Source organism: Stegostoma tigrinum, chromosome 40, assembly GCF_030684315.1.
Source record: "Stegostoma tigrinum isolate sSteTig4 chromosome 40, sSteTig4.hap1, whole genome shotgun sequence".
Classification (NCBI taxonomy): Eukaryota; Metazoa; Chordata; class Chondrichthyes; order Orectolobiformes; family Stegostomatidae; genus Stegostoma; species Stegostoma tigrinum.
This window is the reverse complement of record NC_081393.1, coordinates 15,863,531-15,890,802: the sequence shown is the minus strand read 5'-3', so window position 1 is coordinate 15,890,802 and position 27,272 is coordinate 15,863,531. Positions and strand designations below refer to the sequence as shown.

Genomic DNA, 27,272 nt, shown 5'->3' with positions numbered 1-27,272 from the left:
GTACAGACTGCTGCTCAAGTGACAGTGCTGGAGTGAGTGAACATGTTGCCAATCAAGGGAGCTGCTTCCTTGTTGATGATGTCAAATTTCTTGAGTGTGGTTGGAGCTGTTCAGGCAAGTTTTCTATCACACTTGTGACTTGTGCTGTGTAGATGATGGGAGAGTCAGGAGGGAAGTTACTTACTGCAGGATTCCTAACCCCTGACTGCCTCTTATCGCCCCTGTTATTTATTAACCTGTCTAGTTGTGTCTGATCAATGGCAACCTCCAGGTTGTTGATAGTATGGGATTCAGTGATGGTGATGTAGTTGAATGTCAAGGGGAAATGGTTAAATTTTCTCTTGTTTGACATTGTTATTACCCAGCACTTATGTAGTGCTAATACTACTTGCCACATATTGGCCTGAGCCTGGATTTTGCCCAGGAGTTGCTGCATTGGGAGATAGATTGCTTCAGCATCTGTGGAGTCATGAATGTTGCTAAGTAATCACCAGTGAACATGCCACCCCTAATCTTATGGCGGATGCAAAATTGTAGATGAAGTAATTGAAAATGGTTGAGTTTTGAACACTCACTAAGAAATTACTGTTGCACTTCCTGGGCCTGAGATGGTTGACCTCCAACAGCCGGAGCAATCTTGCTTTGTGCAAGCTTGAACCTCAAACAGCTCCCCATGGTGGCTTCTTGATGTCATAATCAGATGCAGCTTTGCTATTGAGAGCAATCACCTTCCCCTCTGAAATTCAGCTGTTGTCTTTGTTTGGAACAAGGCAGTAACGAAATCAGGAAAACTAAACTGAACATCTCTGAGCATGCTGTTGCTGTGTATAAGGTGTATCCAGTTGATTTTCTCTCAGAATGTGACTCTAATTCAGTTTTATTTTTGTCTCTCTATAGTTTTAATTTGTTCCAGAATTCTGCATCAATCCCATCCCAGTTTCTGGAGAATAAAGAAAAGGTGGTGGAACGTGCCATGCAGCTTGTGGAGCTGGCCAGTGAGACTTGGCTGGTGACTGGAAGACACCCAGTGCCTATTATCACGGCAGCAGCTTACCTGGCCTGGCAGTCACTGCTGCCTGGACACCGTCTGAAGTGCAGCCTGGGAAGGTTCTGCAAGCTAGTGGGAGTCAGGCAGCCACCACCTGCCTCTCAGCGGGTGAAGGAGATGCTTGATATTCTGGTCAGGCTGGCATCACAGCTTGCCTGGCTGGTACCACAGCAGCTTGATGCTAAGACTGTGGTGAAGTACACTGATGATATTCTCCGCCACCGTACCCTGTTACTCAAGCAGACGCTGAGCCTTGCATGGGCAGACAACACAAATGTGCAGTCAGACCTGAGCAAACAAACTGAAATGGGTGGGGGTGCTGAGGGTGGGAGCACGGATGGGGATGGTAGGAAGTCAGTGTCCTCCCTTGCGGAGCATGCAGGAGACAAGGTGTCAAGGCAGACGTGCATAACACCAGTCTTCCTCCCTCCGTGCCTCAACCAAAGGAAGAGGAAAAAGGCATGCCCAGAAGCAGAGGCCAGCCTCCACACTGAGCCAACCACTGGAGAGGAGGAGATATCTGACAGTGAAATTGAGCAGTACTTGAGGACGCCCGAGGAAGTGGCAGCCTTCAAGGCAGCACGTGCCATCCTTTGATCATTCACCAAGTGCTTGTTGTAGAGAAACAGAGCCTCGTCTTGTCCGATGCAGAGTCTCTGCGCTGAAGGAAGAAGAAACTATCATCCCCACGCTAACTGAAAACTATAAATTAGACTGATTAGAGTTCAGTGCATTGTGCAATGTGGTATCAGTAAAGTAGATATTAAATTTCCAATGGCACTGCAGGTTAACAACATTCATCCGAAGGAGTGCACCTTCATTGGTGCAACAGCCCCCCACGCTCCCCACAAAATGGAACTGTGTTCCCATTTCAGCACAGCTTCTAAACTATTTAATTCAGGAGCACAAACATTCAATCTCTTGTATTTTAATCACAAAATAACATTTTTATTGCATTGTCACTGACATGCTCTACAAGCTTACACCATTCCCCACATCTCCCCTCTAACACAAGGATCATTCTCTATACATCAAGCAGCTTATTTTAAAACACATCCACTTTTTCCTCCTTGTTTGAGTCTATCAACAAACAATAAGACATCAAAACGCCAAGGTATATTCATGTGATTTGCTCATCATCAGACATATTTACAACTGAGAGTTGCACAGCCATGTTAACCTTAGAAATGTCAAAGTATTTCACCCCATTAAATATTTCAAAGCAACAACAACAAAATCTTGTACCTCACATGTCCTGAGTCACGGTCAAGTGAAAAGCAGAAGTGGTGCATGGCTGGAGGTGACAGGAATGGACAGGGAGAGAAGGCAAGTGTGATCAGAGGTACCACTTCTGTTCGAAGAGTGACTTGTCCTGTTAACAGGAGTCTATAATTGAATTGGATCCTGCTGGCAGGAGGAACAGGTAATCCCCTAGTTCAAGTTTAAGGTGGGACTCCGAAGATGACGAGAAAAACGTGTTGTAAATTCACCAGCAGATGATCACACACAGCTGAACTTAAAAAGATTAAATAGAAGAGAGATGTGTTGTGAGTCTGTTTTCTGAAAACGTGTCCCGTTCCATTTCAATGGTCTCCTCAGTAATAGGCAGAAAGAGCTAGGTAGCCAGTCTTAATCTGGTTCAGATGGGTATTTAACAAATGAAATTGCAGCCAACTCCTTACAGAACTCCTCCAGGACAATGACACCCTTCAGAATTGTGGTGTGATCCACCCTGCAAAATTAGCAAATCAAAAATCAATTTAATTGAACGTGTAAATAAGGTGGCAAAGATGAATAATCACAAAAGTAAACAATGCTGTCCTCTGCTCTTGTAACACCCTCTAGTTCATCCTGATAAAGCAAGTGAGTGTGTAAATCTGCCGAAAGGTGTCGTGCAGAGGTCAAGCCGAATTTGGGGTTTTATCCTGAGAGGACAGCTGGAGGAGGGCTGAAGCTTTGACACTGAATTGAGTCAGTAGGAATTGGGCTTGCAGAGTGAGAGTTTCAGAATGGGGATGTGGATTTGCAGACTGAGGAGAAGTGGAGTAGGAATGGAAAATCCCTCCTTACCTGGGACCAGCCTAATGAATCTCCTCCAGACTTTGCTTAGTATTCTAGTTGTGGTGTGATGAATGTCTTGTATAGTTTTAGAAAAATGTTCCACTGTGTCCACTCCGTTCCCTTTGAAATAATGGCCAACATTCTATATTGCCACCTGTACTTGGAAGCTAGCTTTAGAAGATTCATAAATTCAGTACATCAAAGTGTACAAAAATATCTAGTTTGACAAAGCTTGTCTTTGATACAGCTAAACATACGAACATGCAATGGCTGAAGTTCCTAAATATTAAGAACATGCAGAATAATTCCATGTCACTTACACATTTTCTGGTTCCAATCCCATCAGCTGTCTTCTGACTAGCAGTAGCTTGGAGGGAAACTGTGGGATTCTCTGGATTTTCTGCATGAGATCTCCGATTACCTGAGACAAGCAGAGAATGGGCAGTTCCATTACAGGAATCAATCGGATTGGGTAACTTATTTTCTTTCAAGGTCACTGTGGTGATTGTGAGCATTTAGTGATTTTGAGAACGTGGTGGTGAGCCATGTTCTTCAATTGCTGAAGTTCACACAGTATTGGTACACCAACAGTACTTTTACTAAACAGCCACGTGGCTTGCTAACTATTTTGGAGGGCAGTTAAGAGTCAAACATATTGCTGTGGAACTGGTATCCTATAGGCTAGGCTGGACTGGTCTGGTCTGGTCAGGTAATGATGTGTAGATTTCAAAATAGATTTCGTAATCATAAATAATAATATTATCATTTTAACTGCAGATTTATTATTCCCCAGCATTTAAAATCCCCAAGCTGCTGCGAAAGGATTTGAACTTGTCTCTCCAGAGCATTGTTTAGACAGCTCGTCTAGTAGTGTTACCACTTAGTCACAGATGTCTTTCTGGATCATAGAATCCTTACAGTGTGCAAACAGGCCATTTGGCCCATCGAGTCCACATTGACCCTTAAAAGAGAGTCCCACCAGAAGCAAACTGTCATTACAATATTGCATTTCCCAAAGCTAACCCACCCAGCCCACATTCCTGGTCACTATGGGCAATTTAGCATGGTCGATCCACCTAGCCTGCACAACTTTAAACTGTGGGAAGAAACCCACGCTGACACAGGGAGATCATGCAAACTCATTACAGACAGTCACCCGAGGATGGGATTGAACCTGTGTCCCCAACACAGATACCATGCCATTTTAATCTCAGTTATTATTACAAGATAGCACCCGATGCCATTCTCAGCACGTGATGAGGTTGGCATTTATTGTCCTGAGAAGGTTGTATTTTAAGATTATGGCCAGATAATCTGTCTTTAAATGCCAGTTAAAAGAATTATTGGCGAGAGCACCAGAAAAATCTTTCCCCTTGGAGATGTGGGATTGTTTCTATCCACAAGAGGGTAGAAAGGACTTCAGTTTAATGTCTCACGAAGTCAAGAACTTCAAGTGATTTTGAAGTCATGACCAGGCCGGACCCTATAGAGGTGACAGGCCAGGGATCCAATTGGGTCGTTACATAATAAAGCATGGATATTTGTTCCTTTTGCCATGAACTTGTGACCCTGGGCTGTTAGCCCCAATGTGTCTCCAACTGTACTATCCTGCTCACTCGGATTTGTAACTTCAGTCTGTATAGTGTTAACAGCTGCCTACTTATCTAACCTTCAGCACATCCTGGATGCTAATGACTGGTTGATTGGAACAAAGTACTGAGGTGACATCAAGACAAGAGTACTCACTCGGACAATGATAGAGAAGAGAGATCTGCAGCTAGGGGAGAGGTTAATGTATGGATCCAGCAAATACTCATGGAGGTGAGGATGAGGGAAAAGTGCTACTTTCGATATCACAGATGTGACTTGCAAATTCAGGTCGTAAGGCTGAAAGAGAAAATATTGAGATCAAATTAATGGATGCAATCAGTACTGTTTAGTTGAATACAGAAAATTATTTCATTAGGTGCAAGTTTTTCATGGTCTTTATGAGGCACTTGGGATATGTTTTCTTTAATGTTAAGGCAATTGACAAATGTCACTTCTGAGGAAGGGTCACTAAACCCAAAACGTTAACTCTGTTTTCTCCTTCACAGATGCTGCCAGACCTGCTGAGTTTTCCAGCAACTTTGTTTTTGTACAAATGTGAGTTGTTGTTCTTGATCAGTAAAAATTGAGGGAAACCTCTAGCCCTCCTACATCTTTGGGAAAGGTATCCATCTTCTGAGGGAAGAGAAATTGCATTTCTATAGCAGCTTTAATGACTTCCGAGGTATCCCAAAATGCTTAACAGTCAATAAAGTGTAGTTATAGTCGATGGAAACATGAAAATTGATCTGGTGCATCAAAAGCAATGAGGTAATAGCCAGATAATCCAAGGTTGTAGACTTGCTCACTGAGGTGATGTGTTTTGTCACCCTGCTAGGTAACATAGTCAACGCGTCATTGGCTTGTCCAGCAGGTCTACAACGTCGTCCACATCACAAGCTACAAATCTTCTCAAAGGCCAGATAATCTAATTCTGGTTATTAGAGTCACACAGCATGGAAACAAATCCTTTGGTCCAATTTGTCCATGCTGAACATCATCCTAAACTAAATTAGTCTTACCTGCCTGCTCCTGGCCCACATCCCTCCAAACCTTTCCTATTCATGTACAATTTCAAATGTCTTTTAAATGTTGTAATTGTACCCATATCCACCACTTCATCAGGTAATTCATACCACGTGCGAGCTACCCTCTGTGTAAAACATATGCCCTTATGACTTCTTTAAATCTCAAGGAATCATTATTGACCTGTCCTCTTTAATTAGCGATTTGGGTCTCCTAAACCCACCAGAGGGCAGATAGTGCTTCAGGGGTTTAATGCTTCATGAAAGATAGCATCTCTAACAAATCAGCACTCGCTCGGTACAGTTTTTGTTATAGTTGTGTTCCCTCAGTACTGACCCTCTGACAGAGCAATCTTTTTGATAGTGCAGCACTACCCAGCAATGACACTGAGACATTGCAGTGCTCCCACAGTGCCCCAATCTTTTGCTACTGACCTTCTGATAGTGTAGCAGTCCCTCAGAACTGACTCGCCAACAGTACAGCATTCCCCCGTAACAGCATTTGGCAGTGCAGTGCACTCAGCTCTGATCTCTGACAGTGAAACACTCCCTTCAGTGAGAGAATTTTGACAGCTGTATGGCTGTCCCTCAGTACTGCAGAGCATCAGACTAGACCTTATGCCTAAGTCTCTGGAGTTGGGCCTGAATCCATGACCCCTTCATTGAGTTGAAATGCAATCCACTGAGCCACAGCTGACCCTGCTATAGAATCTTATCTGGAATGGGTTGTGCATTGATTCACAGCCAGGAAATAAGCAAGCCATCATTTGATAGCATCTGATAATCAATTATCTGAAATTCTGCTGTCCCTTTCAGCTGATAGTTACCTGATGCAAGATCTGTGCCATTCTGTCAAACAGGACTTTCAGGAAATCACCTTCGTAAAATACCCCGCCTGGGTCACAGCTTTCCAAATTGCTGCGGGAAAGTGGCCACTTCCATTCCTTGGCATTGACACAGCAACCCTGGAACTAAAGAACACAGGACAGGAACATAGCCTACCACAGCAGGGTCCATCATATCTTTGGAACCATATGCTTAAGGCTTTCATAAGCATAACTTGTAAATTGCTCAGTGACCATTGAGGTTTACCAAGAGTTATGGCAACATGAATACACAGCATAACCAGGCAAGCCTGCATGGGGTGCTGCACTGTTTTAAGTGGTACTGTAACTAGGATAGGCTGTACCAACAATGTTACAGAAAATAGTAGGAACGGCAGATGCTGGAGAATCTGAAGAAGGGTCTGGGCCCGAAACGTCAGCCTTCCTGCACCTCTGACGCTGCTTGGCCTGCTGTGTTCATCCAGCTCCACACTTTGCTATCTCTTGCTACAGAAAAGATCAAGTTTCCTCCCTGCTGTTAGAATGTGACCTATATCTCAGAACTACCATTTCCAACCCAAACCTTAACCCAAAGATGGAGGATGTAATCCCAGCATTTTGTTTTAGACATTGGGAACAAATTTTAATTCTTAATTATTTGTAGAAGGCTGCAGGGAAACTTCAATTGTACAGAACAGATACCATTTTTATACACCAGCAAGGCAAACAGTTGGCTTACCATTCGATGTGCATCCACAAGGTACGTGTCGTATCCACAGCCTGCTACAAGGTGAGAGGTTTTCACTGTATCAGGAACGAGACACAAAAAGCTGGAACACAAACACACACAAGCTAAATCCTTGCAAGGCAACCAGTTCCGAAGGCTTGGATCTTTGCTTCTCAGTCTTTCCCGTTCACAGTTAGCTGTTGCTAAGTGAGCAGATCTGTTGCCTTAAAGTCAAAAGGTTGCGGGTTCAAGTTTCACTTCAGGCTGACACTCTGTGTGCAACACTGAGGGAGTGCTACATGGTTGGAGGCGCAGTCTGGAGATGAGACATTAAAAACAAGGGCCTACCAACCCTCCCACATTGACATAGAAGATTCTCATTACTTCAAAGAGGACCAGGGGAGTTTTTCTTGGCATCCAAACTAATATTTAGCATTTAGTCAACCTCACACAGGCAGCTTATCTGCTCATTTTTACATTGCTAATTGTAGGAGTTTGTTTGACATCAGTTGACTGCCATATTTTAAACAATACATTGCATTTCAAAGCTACTTTATTCATGGCTGCAAAGTACTTTGAAGTGTCGGGTACTCATGAAAGATGCTAGTCATTTCTTTTGGTGTTTTGGGACGAGTCCTATCTGACTATTGTCCAAGGTCACACTGCTCTAGTATTGACCCATAGTTTCTAGGATGATATTCTGTCCTTTTTCCAACACAAGTGACCACAGATATACAATTAAGATTGAACACACAACAGCACAGAGAAACAATTACAAACAATATGCATAGAATAACCAAGGCTGGGGAGTGGGTTACAGTCTGGAATGTATTTGAGGAATTTGGGGTGTTTTTATATAGAATAACAGATACCCTGGAGTGAGTTACAGATTGGAAACTAATTGAGGGCATCAGCAATGGTTTATATAGAGAACAATAAATACCCTGGAATGAGTTATGCGTGAGCATCTACTTGAGGGACGGATGGGCCAATGGGCTGAGGAATGGCAGATGGAGTTTAGTAAGATAAATGTGAGGTGGTGCATCAGGGCAGAACTTATAAAACTAAAGGTAGGGTCCTGAGGAGTGTTGCCGAACAAAGAGATGTAGGAAGGGTACATGAACGGGAAGGATTTAGGGCCAAATGCTAGCAAATGGGACTAAGCTCAGTTTAGATTATCTGGTTGACATGAATAGGTTGGACCGAATGTTCTGTTTCCATGCTGTATGACTTGACACTCATGTTCAGAGCCGGAAGCCGAGATCCAGCCCTCATGTTTTGCGAGCTAGAAAATGAGATCTGGCACTCACCTGTTGACAATTCTGTTAACCTCTGGTTTCCCGTCAGCCTTTGTTGTCTTTTGCATTGCTGCTGGTGCAACAAGCCAATCAGATGCAGGGAATCTGCTGCCTGTGTATATGTCAGTGAAGAAAGGATCTTCTTCAAATTCTCTAGAAAAATAAAAGGAATGGAGTTTTACCTCTGTGTCTGGCCCAATGGATCACCTTCAATGACATTATTCCGTTCCACCATGAGAGGGTAGCACAGGATAGTGATGATTTTACTGAACTAATAATGCATGGATAATCTTCAAATGTGGCCTCACTAGCTGGGGAAGGAAAGCTGGCCTGTACATGAATCTAGATGCGTACCAATGTGGATGATCCTCAGTTATCCTCTGAGATGACCCAATAGTCACATGATTTCTCACCACCACCTCCTTGAGGACAATACTGATATTCCACAATTAAATAAATAAAAATTGTTCAGCCCTGTAGAGAAATCAGCACCAAGCCTGAAATGTGATGATTTATGGGCACTGTTCGCTGCTAAAATGCAAAATGTAACAACACAGGACAGGCACTGTAACTAAAATCTGCAATCTGACACCTGAATGAACTGATTTGGGGAGTGGCCCCCTACTGCCACCATTTATGGCTATTGTCCAACGCGGTCCTAATCCTGGCCCAGGTTGAGGAAATCACATTTTAAAACTGCCTCACTCTGTATTAGTATGTCCCTAATTAGACAATGGGAGTTGATTGACAAGAAGAATCACTGTATTGTTCAGTATACCAAGTATCTTCCGTCCAAGCTTCTCATCTTTATGGGGCCACTTAGGTTTATATGACAAAACCTTGTGGACCGTATGTGATGTTTATATTCACATTCCTGTTCATCTATCTCACATGCCAAGTATTAGAGTTGATTTCAGCACTAACAGCAACTATTCCCAAAGCTCCAACATTTGCAGTTCAAAAAGGGAAAAGCAATAAACAAAAAACAAGAGGACAAACTGAAGTGAGTCACCTAGCTTAGACCCAGAAGTTTTGCCAAGGAAGCAAACTGGTTAAAATCCACCCAAACGTCACACCATCACTGAAGCCACAGTGCAATGTCAAGTCAACTTGAATCCCCTTACTCTGTCTCATCCAGCTGTTCATTCTCTGCAGCTCTTTCCTCGTATCCAGTATTGTTTCCAATGTAGCAGCGGCCTATCAGGTTCCGTAGCACGAGGTTATAAATTATATGTTCCTGAGGTTTCTGTAAGAGCTGTTCGAAGAATCTCAGTGTGGCTATACTGATCTATGGGAAAGCAGAAAGCAGGCAGCTCACTCACATAGCCGCAAATTCACAATGAATATCACAATATATTTTAAAATATCAAACTGAGATAAGGCCAGAGGCAAGACTGCCCAGCTCAGACACTATATTCAGCATGTATCTCATTGAAGTTCTCAGTTGAACAACTGACTAATCTTTAATCGAAACTGGATGAGTGTGTGAGGCTAAATCAGGAAGGCTAAGGAAATGTTGGCCTTAATTTCAAGGGGATTGGAGTATAAGAGTAGGGATTTTTTTATATGTACATTATGGGATGTCGCTGTCACTGGCTGATCAACATTTATTGCCTGTCCCTTGTTGCCCTTGAGAAGGTGATGGTGAGCTGCATTCTTGAATTGCCGTAGTCCACCTGCAATGGGTTGACCCACAATTCCATTAGGGAGGGAATTCCAGGATTTTGACCAAGTGACAGTGAAGGAACAATAATATATTTCCAAGTTGGGATGGTGAGTAGCTTGGAAGGGAACTTGAAGGTGATGGTGTTCCCATATATCTGCTGCCCTTGTCCTTCGAGAGGAAGTAGTCATGGGTTTGAAGGTGCTATCTGTCAGTAACTGTAAAAAGTGCTCGAGACCATATCTGGAATATTGAAAGCAGTTTTGGTCCCCTTATTTGAGGAAATATACGTCATTGGAGACAGTTCATGGAAAATCCACAAGGATGATGCCCAGTTTGGAGGGATTGTTTCATGAGCAAAGGTTAAATAGGTTAAAGCTGTACTCACTGGGGTTCAGAAGAATGAGATACATATAGGTTTCTTAAGGAGCTTGACAGTGTAAACGCTAAGAGACCCTTTTTTTTCTGATAAAGGGTCTAGGCCTGAAATGTCAGCTTTCCTGCTCCTAAAATGCTGCTTGGTCTGTCGTGTTCATCCAGCTCTACACCTTGTTATCTCGGATTCTCCAGCATCTGCAGTTCCTATTGCCTCTAAACGCAAAGAGGATTGGTTCCTCTCATGGGAGAGTCTAGGACCAGAGGGTCTCAGAATAAAGATTGAGATGAGGAAAAATTCCTTCCCCCAGTGGATTGAGTGTCTTTGGAACTCCTGGCAACAGACAGCTGTGGGGTCAAGAGTCCTTGAGTATTTTTAAGGCCGAGATAGTTTCTTGATCAGAAGGGGAATCAAGGATTACAGCAAAAATGGAGTAAAGTGGATGTGAGAAATGACAAATCAGCCAAAATAAGGGATTGCCCATTTAAAACTGAGGCGAGGAGAAATTTCTTTTCTCTGGTGGTTGTAAATCTATGGAGATTCTCGTCAGAGAGAGCTGTGGGACAGAGTTGTTGTATATCTTTAAGGCGAGATAGACTTAAAGCTAGATTGATTCTTAATCAGTAGAGAATCAAGGGTTTTGGGGAAAAAGGCAAGAAAGTGGACATAGGAATGTTGGATCAGCCACAAACTTATTTTATGACATACCTTTGTTTCTTTTTTTTAATGCTCTAAACCATTCCATGCCGACCTCAGTGCACTAACCTGTGACATCTATCCATTGGCTAATTGACCACCCCCACCCAAGTGAGCTGCAATCTCACCTCATCAGATAGATGGTTGCAGCGTTCTATCAGCAGAGAACGCAGCTTGTGGCAGGCTGGTTGTGTGAGGATCTCTGCCTCTCTCTCATCTCCCAGCAAAAAGAAAACAAGTTCATCCAGCAACCGGGACGATGTGATGTGAGTCACAACTCCCATAAGCAGTGCAGTGGACAAGAGAATTCCCACCTCAGACCTGCAGAGGACAGAGAAGACCATGCAATAGTCAAATAATTACACCAGAACTGCAATAAAGACTGATCCACACAGCACTTTCTACTGAAGAGGGACAAGTTCAGCTCTTTATTTCAGCAAATTTTGAGCACAACATTTGGTGTACTAAGCCTTAGAACTGAATAAACCCATGGGGGTTTATATGATTCAAAAATGAACTAGACCAGCCACATAAACAACATAGCCGCAACAGCAGGACAGGCTAGGAATTTTGTGACGAGGAACTCACCTCCTGATTCTCTAAACTCTGTCCACCACTGACAATGCATAAATCAGGAGTGTGATGGAATACTCCCCATTTGCCTGCATGAGTGCAGTTCAAACCACACTCAACAGACTCAATACACTCAACACAATCCAGGACAAAATAATTCATTTGAATGGCATCCAATCCACCATATTCAAAATTCACATCCTCCACCACTGCTGCAGTGTTAGCAGTATGTATCATCCACATGATGTACTGCAGGAATTCACCAAGGCTCCTCGGACAGCATCTTCATGAAGCCACCCACCATGCTAACTTGGAAATATATAGCTCTTTCTTCATTGGTGCTGGATAAAAGTCCTGGAATTCTCTCCCAAAAAGCAGTGTTGGTGTAGCCACACCGCATGGACTGCAGCAGCTCGAGAAAGCCATTTATCACCATTTTATAAGGGCAACAAGATCCACTGTCAGTGCCTTCGGTAACATAAGGAGTGATTGGAATTGGTAAATCAGTTTTTTATAATTGATCACACTATGCAGACGGAGGGAGTGAAACAACTCAAGACGGATTTGCTCATGGGAATTTTGTGGGGAAAAAAAGGGAGTTCCAAAGTCACACCTGATAAAGAGAGCACCTTTTGCTAGTTAAGCCTTTCTTACCCTACAGTTTTAGAGGAGTGGGAACTTAGTTACAGTTAACTTTTTCATAACCTTAGTGACCCTGTCGGAAATCCAACAAAATAAGTCTAATAATTCTAGTCTAAGGCATTAATTGTAAGTTTAAGTGATGTCAGGAGGGGCCAGCTGAGTGGAATGTGCAACTTGTCCTATGTGGGGAGTCCTGATGTTCCCATGTCTTTGATGACCACATGTGCAGGAAGTGCTCCCAGCTGCAAAAGCTGGAGCTCAGGATCTCGGAGTTTGAGCAAAGGTTGGAGACACTGTGGTGAATCCCCAATGCTGAGAATTAAACGGAGAGCATGTTCATAGAGGTGATCACACTGCAGATCAAGGATCTAGAGGAAAGAGGGAAATAGGTGACCACTATACAGTCAAGAAAGAACAGGAGGTGCTGCAGGAGTCACCTGGAGTCCCACTCACGAACCAGTGTTCCATTCTGGAAGCCAATAAAAGTACTGGTACCTTGAACGAGTATAGTCAGAGCCAAGCTGCTGGCACCACAAGCCACTTGACGCTACAGGGAGGGGAGGAAGAAGAAAGGAAGAGCAACAGTGAGAGGGAATTCTTTAGCCGGGGAGCAGACAGGCATTTCTGCAGTCAAAGAGGTGACTCCAGGATGGTGTGTTGCCTCCCTGGTGCCAGAGTTAGGAATGTCACTGAACAGCTGCAAGGCATCCTGAAAGTGGAGGGTGAAGCATGGTAGCACTGATGATATCGGCAAAGTGAGGAATGAGGTCTTGCATTAAGAATTCAGGCAGCTAGGCAATAGATTAAAAAGCAGGACCTCAATGGTTGTAATCTCTGGATTACTCCCAGTGCTACAAGTTTAGAATTAGGAAAATAGGAGAGATGAATGTGTGGCTCAGGAATTGATGCAAAAGGGAGGGTTTTAGATTCCTGGATCACTGGGACCATTTTTGGGAAAGCTGGGACATGTACAACCCAGATGGTCTGCATCTGAACTACATTGGGACCAAAATCCTTGTAGGGAGGTTTGCTAGGGCAACTTGGAGGAGTTTAAACAAGTCTGGCCGGGAGAGTGGAGACAGTGAAACAGAAACAAAAAAGGAAGCAAGTCATTGCAAATTCATCTACCTTGAGTGTCAAGAGAGTATGGTCTTTATTTTTCATGCCAGGTGTGTAATAGGTAACATTGATGAGTTAATGGTGTGGAATGACGCATGGAAGTACGATCTTGTTGCCATCACAGAAACATGGTTGAGGGAAGGGATGGACTGGTAACTCAACATTCCAGGGTAAAGGATCTTTTTGAGACACAGAGGAGGGTGCAAAAAGGGTGGTGGTGCAGCACTATTAATTAAGGAGTCAATTATTGCAATAAGGAGAGATGATATCTCGGACGAGTCCACAAACAAGGCTATGTGGGTCAAACTAAGTAATGTTAATGGGGCAGCATAGACCTCCAAAGAGTCAGCAGGAAATATAGGAGCAAATATGTAGGCAGTTCACAGAGGTGTGAGAGAGTACTAATTAGGTAATTATATTAAGGGATTTCAACTTTCCCAACACAAATCAGGACAGTCATAATATTAGGGGTTTGGAGGGGTCGGATTTCTTGAAAGGTCTCCAGGACAGCTTTTTGTTTCGATATGTAGAAGGCCCAACAAGGAATAGTGCAGAGTATTCAAGATGATAGTGGGGGAATATTTAGGCGATAGCTACCACAACACAGTACAGTTCAGATTTGTTCTGGACAAGGAAGAAGATGGCCTGCAAAAGATGACTTTGGATTCGGGAAGGTGGATTTTATTAAAATAAAGCAGGATCTGGTCACAGGTGACTGGGAGCAGCTGCTTGGGGGGAGGTCTGTAGCGTAGCAATGGAAGCATTCAAAAAGGAGCTAGAGAGGGTACGGGTCCAACACGTACCATTGTATAGGAATAATAAGTTCAGAAAATTCTGGATGTCTCAGACAATTCAGGATTGGATAAAAAAGAGGAGTAGGGCTTTTAGCAAGTCCAAAGGGAGCAATTCAGCTGCAGCCCTATAGAAATACAAAAAGTGCAGGAGGGAATTTAAGAAAGCAATTAGAAGAGCAAAAATGGCACGAGCAAGGACTTGCAAACAGGATTAGTGAGAATCCCAAGATATTTCATAACGACATTGAAGGAAAAAGGCTAATCAGGGAAAGAGAAGGGACCAAGGGAGCATCCTGGGTGTGAAGCACAGGATGCTGCAAGGGTGTTGAATGAATGCTTCTCTTCAGTCTTAACTCTGGAAAAGGAGAATGTAGGTATGGAATTCAGGAAAAGGGACTGTGAGGAACTTTCACAGTTTGATATAGGAAATGGGAAAGTATTGGAGGCTCTGTGGGGCTTAAAAACAGACAGATCCCTGGTCTAGATGAATTTTATCCCAGGCTTCTGGGAGGCAAGGCAAGAAATTGCAGGAGATCTGACACTTTTTTTAATCCCTCGCTGGCCATAGGGGAAGTGCCAGAGGCCTGAAGGAGAGCTAACGTGGCTGTACTTTTTAAAAAGGGGTAGTAGAGGGTAACCAGGAAATTACAAACTGATGAGTCTCTCATCAGTGGTAGGGAAACTATTGGAGAAAATTCTGAAGGAGCGAATTAATACCCACTTGGAAATACATGGGTTAATTAGGCATAGTCAGCAATAGTTTTGTCAGAGGGTGGTCACACGAACAAATTTGTGAGAATTTTTTGAAAACATGATCAATTGTGTGGCTGACAGAAGTTCAGTTGATGAAGTTTATCTGGATTTTAGCAAGGCTTTTGACAAGATCCCACATCGGATACTGATTGAGAGAGTTGAAGAATGGAATTGAGGGGAACTTAGCGTGATGGATCAGAAACTGGCTTATGAATAGGGCACAAAGTGTAGTGGTAGAAGACTGTTTGAATGACTGGAGGTTGATGTCCAGCAGTGTATTACAACGATCAGTACTTGGACCCTTATTGTTTGTTATATACACAGTGATATAGATGAAAATGTGGGGGCAATGTTAAGCAAATTTGCAAATGACACCTGGATTGGCAGAGTGGTTAATAGCAAAAAGGATGGCTGTAGGTTACAGGAAGATACAGATGGGTTGGTTTGATGGATACACCAATGGCAAATGGTATTTAACCCTAAGAAGTGTGAGATGATGCACTTTGGAAGGAAAACAAGGTGAGGGAGTATTTAATGAACAACAGGACACTGGATAGCTGAGAGGGACAGAGGGATCTTGGGGTAATTATTCACAGATCCCTGAAGTCAGCAGAGCACTTGAATAGGATAGTAAAGAAGGCCTATGTGACACTTGCTTTCATCAATCATGCTATAGAGAGTAAGAGCAAGGAGGTAACATTGGAGTTGTACAGAGTGTTGGTCAGACCACAATTGGAGTACTGTGTGCAGTTCTGATCATCTTGCTACAGGAAAGATACATTAGCAGTAGAGAGGGTACTGAGGAAGTCCACCAGGATGTTGGAGAAATTGAGCTATAAGGACAGAGTAGGAAGGCTTGGATTAGTTCCTTTAGAGCAGAGAAGACTGAAGAGGATGTGACTGAGTTGTACAGAATTATGAGGGATATGGAGAGGGCGAATAGAGAGCAGCTGTTTCCCTTGGTTGAGGGGTCAATCACGAGAGGGCATTGTTTTACGGTAAGGGGCAGGAGATTTAGAGGGAATTTGAGGAAAACCTTTTTCACTCAGCGGATGGTGGGAATATGGAACGCACTGCCTGGGAAGGTAGTGGAGGCTGGAAACATTACAACCTTTAAAAAATATCTGGATGAGTACTTCAAATATCATAACATTTCAAGGATGTGGGATAAAAGCAGGAAATTGGGAAGAGCACACTTTTAATGGGAGTTATGTCGGTGCAGACTCGATGAGCTGAAGGGCCGTTACTGCGCGGTATGAATCTATGACCAGCTACAGTGTCTCACAGCAGGTGGAAATGCTTAGTTTCATGGCTCACATTTTTCAAGAAGAGAGTAACAACTACTTACACCTGCTCCAATTGTGGCTCCAAGACTGTGACAAAGAAACGTTTCCTGATTTCCTGGGCCACAGCAGCAGCAGTTACCTGGGGCATGCAAGAGGAAATGGAAGTGTGACTAATTGACCCAGGACATAGGCAGAGGCTAGCACTGAGTACATCACAGTACAGGGCCTGTCAGCCAGGGAGGCTTGTTCATAAATTAATTGATGACAGGGTTGTTTGTGAATCACCAAGCTCACAGTCAGAATTTCTGCAACACTGAATCGTAGACAGGAGGCCTAAGCTTATCCTCAAAGCTGAGACCAGTTCACTTTGTATCATTCTCCCTGTAATCATGCACATCCTTCCTTTTCAGGTAACAGTCCCATGTAATGAAAGCTTTGATTGAATATGCCTCAAGGGCAGTGTGTTCTACCCCTTTATCACTTGCTGTGAGAAAATATTTTTCTTCATGTTGCTTTTGCTTCTTTTACGAATCATTTTCAACCTCTGCCCTGTCATTCTTGAGCCTTTCACAAATAGTTTTCTCCTCTTTCCTATGACCAGAATCCTAATCATTTTGAAGAACCATGTCAAATGTCCTCTCAGCTTTCTTTTCTCCAAGGAAAACTGCCCTAACTTCTCTAGTGTAACTTCTAACTGAAGTTCATTATTCCTGGAACTAACTCCACATCTTACAGTGGGTAAATTGTTCATTTTCACCAATTTTCCAAATGACTGTAGAGGTGATGTACCTCAACACATTTTTGGAAGTCAGAATTATTTCAAACGAGAAGGCAGATTCTCTCTGACATTATTGGCAGACCGTTCTCTCCATTAAACTGTGTTGTCATGAACACTTCATCTGACTCTCCATAACTGTTGAAAGCAGGTTGCTGATGCACTGTCAGCTCTTTTCCTACAGCATTAAACCCCAATCCAAATACAATCTGAACTCCTTTACCTTGCCCTAATCCCATTTGAGATAACTAGTTCACAAAACCTGACTGGAGACAGTGGCCTTCTGACTAACATAACTATTTAAAATATTAATATTTGCTTGGAGCTGGGACACCATCTGTTAACATATTCTCCCTCCTTGTGAGTGAGTGTCTGGCTCCTGCTCAAATGCCCGCACTGCTGGAAGAGATCCATCAGTCATTGCTATGATCTGCAGTGTTAGGCTTAGTGAACTAGCGCATGTAGATTATGGATCAGTGTCCCTAAGCACAATATTCACTTCTTCTTGTGAACATAAAAGCTGAATATGCCTCCTTCCACATCTGCTGAGAGCAGCCTACCTCATGGGCTTCCTTCACCAGTTGATTACAGTAGTCCAGCCACGAGAAGAAAAACGTCACAGCTCCTTTGCCTGGAAATGACTCTGCATCTTCCACATTACTGGCAGCATAATGTGACCTGCGTGTGCAAAGCAAACCACAGCCTAGCATCAGGACATCTGAAAGAACCCTTGTCAAGAGTAGGCTTATGACAGAACCAAAAAAAATCTGTCACAGGAGCAGGTCATTCAGGCTGCAATGCCTGTGCTTCCTCTTTGAAAGAGCAATCCAGTCTAGTCCCAAATCCCATATTTTGTCCTACCCCCATCAATAAATAACTGAACTTCGGGAATAATTCAGAGCAATTCTTTGAGCAATTTCAATCAGAAGCTAAGCAAGTATGACTGTTTCTGCTTGATTTCCTCATTTTGTGAACTGGAATAGTTTTGCATACCGCCAGTCAACTCTTCCCAGCAATTCAATTTGTCCAGGGTCAACAGTGTCCGGTATCTGCCTGTAAAGGTATGACAGCTTGTCTGCCAGTGTCTGACGCAGCATTGTGCTTTCCACCATGTACCGTGCTGTCCCCTCCTCTGGTAATGTGGCCAACAGGAGCAAGCCTTCGCAGGCCTTCAATGCAAATTGATTTTTCTAAACACAGAGAAAGTAAATGGAATAAAATTCTATGATAGATTTAAAATGTTACATCTGTAATCTTGCACGATTATAAAACCCTCTCCTGAGCAAACTTTCGATAGCAATGTCATGCTATCATTACATCCTTTTCACCAGTGCTGGCAGATCAAAAACACATTTACCAAGAAAGTTTTCAGCACACGAATTGAATGTTTATCAGAAATATAAAAATAACCACAGAATGTAGCAGCCAAAATTTGCTTCAAAGTTGTCTTATAACAAAGCTATATCCACAGTGATGTGCATACCTGAGGCTATTACTTGTGCCCACAAAAGAACCTCCTGATTGGTACTGGACCTTGATTAGATCATACTTACTGTGCACAACCCTTGCCTCCATCCTTCTGAAAAGGGTAGAGGGGCACTGGAGAAAGTCCTAAAAGGATTTACTAGAATGATGCCGGTGCAGAGAGATTACAGCTATCAGGATTTACTGAAGAGACTGTGGCTGTTCCCATCAGAAAAAAGATTACATTAAAAATAAATATGGAATTTTTGAAAAGACCTGTGAAAGATCTTGAAGGGTTGACATTGTTGGTAACTTGGGGATCAGAACTCTCCAACGATTTCATCCTAGTTAATCAGGAGAAACAAAAGGTAGTTTTCATGCAACTTTTCAAATCAGTTCTCAGTACACTGATAGGAGTGTGAATGACGTTATTATTTTGAAAATGGCATTTGCAGAAAACAACCGAAATGAATTGTCGCTCTGTCTAACTCTCCCAGTCTTGTGATCCCCAACCCCCAGCCCCCATGTTCAATCTCTTGCTTCCACAATATCCCTGTCTGCTGTATGCAACAATGATGGGCAGTACCTCACTTGCAGTCAGGGTCAGTAGGGCATTAATCAGGCTCTTGTCAGGCTGACCATCTTTCCCATCAGGCTTGATGCTTGCGAAAGGTATGCTTGTCACAGGAGACTGGTCAGAGTGTAATGGGCTAATCCCTGTGGCCAAGCTGGATAGCGGCGTTCCTGTCCTGACAGCATCCTTTGGCTGTCCTTCGCTCTTCCCAAAGGAGCAGGGTAACAATTTTCTGGAATCAGCAGAATTCTTTTTCTGAAAATGTAGAGATCACTTAAGAAAAAAAAAGGAAGACTTGCAATTCAATATTTCACTTCACGACCACAAGATGTCCCAAACTGTTTAAACCTAGCAAAGGCCTTTTGGTAAGGTAATTCAGGTAAGGCAGCAACTAAAATGTGCACAGCAAACTCACGGAAACAGCAGTACAAAAATCATCTGGTAATCTCTGATGTTGTAATATCGACTGAGGGCCTGGACTCTGAGAAGTCCCCTGCTCTTCCTCAGAATAGTATTAGAAGAGTTTTTGCAACCTGTTGAGGTTACACACAGTTTAATATCATATCCAAAAGATGGAGTGGGAACGTCTGTTTGCACTGGCTGTGAATCCAAATGTCCTGCGCTCTTCGTAGGATCAAAATCCAAAATAATTTAAACAGCTGACTTGCGATATGTTGTGGAAGGTATCAATCTGCCCACTGCATGAGTAACGAGGACAGATGGCTGAGGGAGAATTTTGAATGAACTCATGTCCCTCAGTATTCCTGCACTCTTATGAAAGCCAGCACAGTTATGGACTAAAGGTAAAGTGTACTTTTGCACTACGTCAGACTCACTGCTAAAGCCACCAACTAAAGGCATCCAATGCTGCTAAACCATCAAATCTGTAGCTCCAAGTGCATTAAAGTTACATTCAGTTCACACATTAGTGACAGGCCACTGTGATTTGGTGTCTAACCTGTACCTACCTCAATGAAGAAGTTGATTAGGTAGGGATCTTGGCTGAGTTTTGCACACACCGTGGTAAGAAACTGCACTTCCTCCTTTTCCATTTTGGATCCAAGGCCCTCGCCACACAAATGAATTAACTTCTAACAGCACAATAGAAACAACACAGGCACTGTCATCCTTGGGTGCTACACAAGTGTCAAGGTGTATCCACTATTTAAAACTACACTCAGTCATCTTTACAGACAGAACCAATCCAAGCTTCACAACATGAATAGTGAGCATTGTGGGCATGCTTGACAAACTACCGAAAGTTTGTTTGTTCTTGCTGTTGGGGGATTGGTGCAGAGCACTTCCTGCATTCCCTCTTTGTATTCCAACATTCTCAGGAATTTCCTCTGGAGCAACGTAGTGCCTCACAGTATCAGGGACCCAGGGCAATTGTTTATGTACAGTTTGCACATTCTCCCTGTGTCTGCATGGGTTTCCTCTGGGTGCTCCCCTTGGCTCTCACAGTCCAAAGAATGTGCAGCTTTGGTGGATTAGACATGAGAAATGCAGGGCTGTAGGGACAGGGTAAAGGGGTGGATCTAGAAGAGTTGCTCTTCGAAGTGTCGGTGTGGAGTCAATAGTCTACCTCCACACTGCAAGAATTCTATGAATAGAGACAGGCTTCCCTGCTGGATAAAAACACCGTGTGGTATTCTAAGCCATACAGGGTTGGGCAGAATAACTCTCTGCATTGAGTTGGCTGATCACAGGGGTTCTAATTAAATATGAAAGATGGGGCTTGAAGTAAGAGTAGGCCTGAAGCCTTGCACAGCAAGAGGGCAGGCAACTGCACGACTTTTGCAGGGTAAGCAGGCAGAGAAAAGGGAGGAAACACAAAAGAGAAGGGTGGCAGCACACCTGGAAAGCAATATACCTACCTGCACAGGACGGTGCACGTTGATGTGAGGGAGCAATGGCTGCTGAATCTGCCCCAACAATTTGGTCAGGAGGACTAGAACTTGTTGTTTCATGCCAGGGGGATACTGCAGAAACACACACAGTCAGACAAGTCATTCATCATTAGAGCACAGCTTGGGCTTTCTCAATGGTTCACGTAAGCCCTCCCCATCCCCAAAAACCTGCTTTCCTTACCCCAGCCTTGGCCAGCGTGCAGAGTGTCTCCAATATCTTGTGCTGTAAAAGATACTCCATACATGGCCCTGTCTCGCCTCTTTCCATCTGCTTCTCCTCATAAACGAGAATGTCCACCATCTGCCTCAGGCGCCAGGGGATGTCCGTCTGTTTTACCGGCAGTGTTTCATCTGTAAAGCACAATGGCCAAACAACATTTCCATCAGGCTAAGATCCTGGGAACAGTTCAGTACAGCTGAGACCAGTCCCTTAATTTTCCCAATCAAACCCATCGCTCCGGTCCCGTTACTCGGTGTTAAAAGCCAATGAGTTTGTATGGTTGTGAACTCTGGGCTACTTTGGAAGTCAGAATGAGGTAAAATGAGATTTGGTAAGCCCCACCAGGTCTTGTTTGTCAAGGAAGATTTGCAAATCCTTCCAATACATGTAAACAACATGTGAGGGTAGGAGAGATTCCTCGTCAGCCAAGTGTTGGAAGGAAAACCAGAGCCTGTCCCATCGCTATCCATAACTACAAGAGCCACCTTTGGCAATCACTCGCTGATGATAATGATTGTCCACCTTGGAAATTCTGTCACTGGTCATGGGCTGTGTGGGCTGTTGTGTGGCTTTGAAGCCCAATCATAGAGCCACATCTCTGACCACACATTTGGTGGATGTTTCTGGGACAAGGAATTGGTCCTTGGACTTCAGACTGTTGACAGGGTGTTCCTTTTCTGTACTTCCTCTTGCTGGTGGGTGTTCTCAAAGAACTGTGTCCCTTCATACAGGAGTTTCCTCTGAGTCAGAATCTTCTGAACTAGCATTAACTCTGATATCTCTCCATAGATGCTGCCAGACCTCCTGAGCTTTTCCAGTAACTTTCCTTTATTCCTTCTGGACCAGAGTCTGTCATATGTTGACACCTATGTTGCATTTCTTGAGGGTGGTCTTTGAAATGTTTCCTTTGTCATTCAAGTGCTTTCTTTGGGCCAGGCAGAGATTTGCTTTGGTACTTGGAACTCAGGCAAACCGTGCACATGGCCAGTCCAGTGGAATTGATTTCGGATGACCATGACCTTGCTGTTAGTGCTGGTTATTTCAAGGATGCTGGTGCCAGGATGCCTGTCTTCCCAGCCAATGTGGAGAATCTGTTTCATACAGCATTCATGTGATGTCTGTATGTAGTCCAAGTTTTGGAGCCATCTAGAAGAGTCGGAAGGATGACTGACTTAAACACAAGGATCTTAATATCAGCACGGATGTCATGGGAGTCGAAGACTCTCATCCTTAGGTGTCCAAGGTCAGCACTAATGTTGCATCCAATATTGAATCTCCACATCAATGTCAGATTTCAATAAGAGGTAGAACCCCGTAACTGTTCCATGTTTGGGAAGATTTCTTCATTGATCTTAATGTAGGAATGGACCAAAACGTGATCTTGGATGGGTTGGTAAAGGATTTGCTCTTCCTGAGGTAGTGGTCTGCTTCCATGAAGGCATTAAACAAGACTTGAAGATTCTCTTGAGATTCTCCGGGACAGCAGAGATGACATTGTCACCCACATAATGAAGTTCCACAAGCGAGGTTGGTGGCAATTTCTTCTTGGATTTCTGCTGTTTGGGGTTGAAAAGGCTTCACTCTATCCTGCAGTGAATATCCACACCACTGCAAAGCTTGTATTTGACAAGATGAAGGTGAAAAATAGGGAGGGGGTGATGAGATATCCCTGCTTGACCTCAAAGAATTCCATCATATTACTGTAAGAGAGTACCATTGCCGACATTTTGTCATGGCAAAGACGACAAGAGAATATTGATGAATTTCACTGGACAGGTGGCCTTAGATAGGGTATTTCCTAGCAATTCCTGATTTATTGAGTCAAAAGCCTTGGTCAAATCGACGAGACAATGTCAAGTGGTGGGTGTTGTTAGAATCCTCACTGATTTTCCATGATTTTTATGATGTTCTTTTCTCAATTTTGAATTGTGAGCTGTCAATGACTTTGGGACAGCTTGGGGTAAAAGGAAAATAATGGAGCTAACAAGCTTAGTTTGTTTGTGAGGCCAGGAATGGAGGCTGATTGCAGGCTGAGCCTTGATGAAAAAGATTTTAACAGACACAGCAAAGAATACTGTGTTTAAATAGAAAGTTGGCTATTTAATGGGGTCAGTGTCTGGGAACTGTTCCTGGCAAATCTGGAAGAGATCTGATGTACGTGCAAATGGCAGTTTTTGAATGGTAATTGAGGCCTTGGGAGGAGTCAATCAGTCCATGAGGGCAAAATCAGAATTAAGGTTGCTTTTCTTTTAAATCTCGTTTTCTTGGCAAGTTTCATAGATAGATTCATACAATATAGAAAAGACCCTTTGGCCCATCAAGTCTGCATCGACGCTGCAAATGGAGAGTCAGGAGGTGACCGTTGATGCCTAGAGAGAGCCCTGAGAGTCAGGTGATGATTTCATTCCAGATATGGAAGCATTCATGCTTCCTGGGTGGATGTTGGGTTTCCCTCTCTGGAAAAAAAAAGGTTGACCACCATCTTCTTCCCTTACCTATGCCTGCTCTTTGAGTCTCCTGCAGAGCAGTGATATCGAAGTTACATGCCTAGATTTGAGGGCAATTTTCATTCTGGACAATTGTTTTGCTCACGGTCAATAAGGGTTCAAACATTCCGAGATTGAGTTGACTTTTATTTTCTGACTGTACGTAGGTGAGTCCACTAGTTACAGTTTTCTAGCCAGGTTGATGATACAACAGACTATTGTTAGGGCACCTTTTTTAGCCCCTTTCCCATGTGGGATGAGCAGAATGGATTCTGAAGAGAGCTGCCAAAGTTCTGACCTGTTCCCATTTCAAGGGAAACATGATTGAGTCAGATGCTTCAATGAGAAGCTAGGGACTAGCTGATCTCACACTCGTGTCCCCATCCACCACTTGCTGATCTTTGCAGGGTTTTTGTTGTGTTGGGGGCTAAATTGAACTTCTCAAGGTAGTCACCTTGTGCAGGACATCATTTAACATGGGACTACATCTGCACATCAGCAAACACGTGGTCTTTGACCATAGAGGGATCCAGGAAACTTTGATGACTGGGGAGCTCCCTGCATCTGCTGTAGTTTTCATCTGCCATCACAGCTTTCAACATCACACACATATCTTCAGCCTGAAACTGTGTTTCAGACTTGTTTCAGATCATGCTTTGTCTGGTTCCTCCCTCTGACATTGCCATCTTGGGTGGCCCAGCTATGAGTTGAGAACTCCTGACAGCCCTTGGGATCAGTGGAACACTAAAGCCTCTCCATCATAGTAAGGTGGCAATCCTTAAACTCTGTTTTCTTGGCAAGTTTCATAAATAGATTCACACATTATGGAAAAGGCTCCTTGGCCCATCAAGTCTGCACCAGCACTGAAAATGGAGAATCAAGAGGCGACCGCTGATGCCAAGAGAGAGCCCTGAGAGTCAAGTGATGATTGCATTCCTGAAACAGCTGAATTACTCCAGAGTAGACTAGGCTTGTAAAAGTTGGACGCTACTACAGTAACTTGGACTCTTTCACCATAAGGTAAAACTAATAATTCACATCCTGCGAGAGAGGGAGTGAAGGGACAGTAGACAGGAACTACATACAGCTAGCACCTTTCCCAGAAAAAACTGCAGTTGTCAATCTAAGTTGCAAATTTACAGTAATCAACACACAGGCATCGTGCAATGCAAGAACTGACTAGGTGAATTTATATTGTCAATGTTTCACTGTATTGTAATTTAAAGTGCTCTCTTGCTTTGTGTAACAGTGGACCAGACAACTTACATTCTACTCCACTTTTGTAAACTAACATTTAGCTGTAGTACCTGGCTGGCATTAAACTGCAATGCGCAGCCGGACATACCTGTCGTTACAATGTAATAGTTGGTGATTCCTTTCCAGTGGCTTACGAAAGAGTCGAGAAGCTGAATGGGCTCTTCCTCCTTTAAGGAAAGAATATAATAAAACAGTCCCCTTATCGCAGCAAAATTATTTCAACAAATAATGAATTATATTACTGAGCGGTTTATTGCATGATAAAACAATGCAAGTAATTCGGTGGTGCCCGAGTGGACAACATTCACGAGGAATATACCCAGGATGGATTTGCCAAGGGGAAGTTCGATGGGAGCTGGAGTGCCGTGACACTGAAAGATCAACTTCACTTCTCCCCCACCCGGGAGCCTTGATTGAAAACCTGTCATGGCCCACTCGGAGAGAGAGGGAGCTCACGTTCCAGTAGCTCAAATACTTCAGGCAGGGAAGAAATTGGGGCTGCACTGGTCAGGGAGATCCCAGACTAGAGGCTGAGTTTTAGTCCTACCCCTGGGTCTGTCTGAGGAGGGAATGTAGGCTGACGGCACTGTCAACCACTGAACGGGTACTGACTGACCTCACAGCCATGGGAAATAAAACCCAGAGCCCCCAAGACAACACAGCCTCACACTCACTCCACCACCCCAAAAACACCTTACTCCCACCCCCGCAAGACAGCACTTTAGATATTTTCCTCATCAACTGGCTGAGCGATTTTACTACACACCTCTAGAGGAAGGTGGGATTTGAACCCGGATCTCCTGGTTGAGAGATAGGGATACTGCCTCTTCACTATTACAGCTGTCATTTCGGTCCCCGACATCTCCACCCTCACCCCTGAAACTGCACTCCCTCCGATTTCTCTGCCCCATCCCGTTGAAGCTGCGGCCGGATTGAGGCCTCGGCTCTCAGGTTGAGCCCGGGGCCTGCCGCTCGCGCTCTCACCGTGTCCACAGCCTGCTGTAGCAGGGCCGTCAATTTACTGAACATCGCTCCGGGCCCGGTTTCCTCTGCCACTCACTCACTCCTTCCTTCCCCAGCCCGGTCTGTCCTGTGCCGGACTCCAGGCTCCGGCTCTCTCCCGCAGTCAGCCCTGACCCTAGAGGAGGAGGAGGAAGAGGCCCGGGACTAAGAGGAGGGAGGGACAGACAGTCTGCCAGTGTTTTTGTGAGAGGGTCGGGTGGAGCTTGTTGGTGAGTGTTGTGTGTGTGGGGAATATTTCGGTGTTTGGGTCTGGATGTAAGTGGCGTGCTGGAAGTATGTGGATGGGAGGGACTCTGTGTTTGTGTCGGCAGGGGGTAGGAGTGGGGCATTAGGCTGTAGGAATTGGTGGAAGGGTGGTGTTGAGTTCTCAGCTTGGAGCGTTGAGATCTCCAGGCGCGGGTAAGTCTCGGGGTGGCGGTTCATTCTTGGGACATGGGGTGAGGTCTCAGCTTTAGGTCATGGCGGGGGGGGGGGGGGGCGAACAGGAGATGGTCTCGAATGAAAAGGTGAGGTCATAGGGAGGGAAATGAGGTCTCTGAGTGGGTAATAAATGAGGGTGCAGTGTCCCAGTAGTTTCTGCATGAGGTTGGGATCTCTGGCTGGGCTCTAGATGAGGGTGCAGTCTCTGGGTGGGTTCTAGATGCAGGTGCTGTCTCCAACTGGGTTCCAGATGAGGTGGGATCTCTGGGTGGGTTCTAGATGGGGTGAGGTTTTCCAGTGGTACTTTTCTGTGAGCAACTTCAGCGGGCCTGTGGGACAATCGGTTCATGTGAAGTATTATGTCAATCGGCCACAACCTGATTCTGACTTTGACATTCAGGCAGTTTATCAGATCCTGGCTCAGTTATTATCTGCTTGCTGAGAAGCGAGAAGTCACCAAGAAATGGCCTCGTTAAATCAGAATTACCTGTCATTTTCTTTTCGTCTTCAGCGAATCACAGGGCTTTTCAGAACCCCTTCCACATCTCTGAGCCGCCAGAGCAACACCACTCTTCCATTATCTTTAACCATTCATTGCCCAACTTTATTTAAGAGTGTTGCAATAAAGACAATTCTCATTTTTAGTGATAATGGGTGCTGCAGATGCAGGA

General features: G+C 44.1%; 2 protein-coding genes across 11 annotated transcripts in view; one reads left to right on the top strand and one right to left on the bottom strand.

Moving 5' to 3' along the window:
* Positions 1-8,751, top strand: part of LOC125448002 (transcription factor IIIB 50 kDa subunit-like) — a 28,391-nt gene extending 19,640 nt beyond the window's left edge. For all 8 annotated transcript variants that reach the window (XM_059641186.1, XM_059641187.1, XM_059641184.1 and 5 more), the window contains exon 5: positions 898-8,751. In XM_059641186.1, coding sequence (XP_059497169.1) covers positions 898-1,645 — 748 coding nt within the window. In that variant the 3' untranslated portion in view covers positions 1,646-8,751. The remainder of the gene's footprint in view (positions 1-897) is intronic.
* On the bottom strand, positions 1,979-27,184 carry LOC125448000 (FHF complex subunit HOOK interacting protein 2A-like). 3 transcript variants are annotated; one of them, XM_048522860.2, is made up of 17 exons: positions 26,143-26,529; positions 25,247-25,325; positions 21,377-21,546; positions 21,163-21,267; positions 20,254-20,376; positions 19,298-19,540; positions 18,241-18,437; positions 17,808-17,925; positions 16,535-16,611; positions 11,434-11,626; positions 9,695-9,858; positions 8,583-8,723; positions 7,285-7,375; positions 6,549-6,692; positions 4,856-4,996; positions 3,430-3,530; positions 1,979-2,780 (listed from the first exon to the last, which is right to left on the bottom strand). In XM_048522860.2, the coding sequence occupies exons 1-17, from the start codon at positions 26,185-26,187 to the stop codon at positions 2,678-2,680; spliced, it is 2,235 nt and encodes a 744-aa protein (XP_048378817.1). In that variant the 5' UTR covers positions 26,188-26,529; the 3' UTR covers positions 1,979-2,677. The 3 variants fall into 3 exon arrangements, with proteins under 3 accessions (XP_048378817.1, XP_048378818.1, XP_048378816.2); XM_048522861.2 differs by lacking the exon at positions 26,143-26,529 and adding an exon at positions 27,089-27,184 and having other exon boundaries at positions 1,980-2,780; XM_048522859.2 differs by lacking the exon at positions 26,143-26,529 and adding an exon at positions 25,925-26,019 and having other exon boundaries at positions 1,980-2,780.
* Positions 27,185-27,272: the final 88 nt, after the last annotated feature.

Bases quoted from the DNA above. Each gene is read 5' to 3' on its own strand.
- LOC125448000 (XM_048522859.2), bottom strand. From the start codon at position 26,005: ATGACAGCTGTAATAGTGAAGAGGCAGTATCCCTATCTCTCAACCAGG. The intron at 20,377-21,162 runs GTAGGTATATTG...TTGTGCTGTTAG, and splicing joins ACGTGCACCGTCCTGTGCAG to AAGTTAATTCATTTGTGTGG. The intron at 18,438-19,297 runs GTACTGCCCATC...CTCTGTGTTTAG, and splicing joins TGACCCTGACTGCAAGTGAG to AAAAATCAATTTGCATTGAA.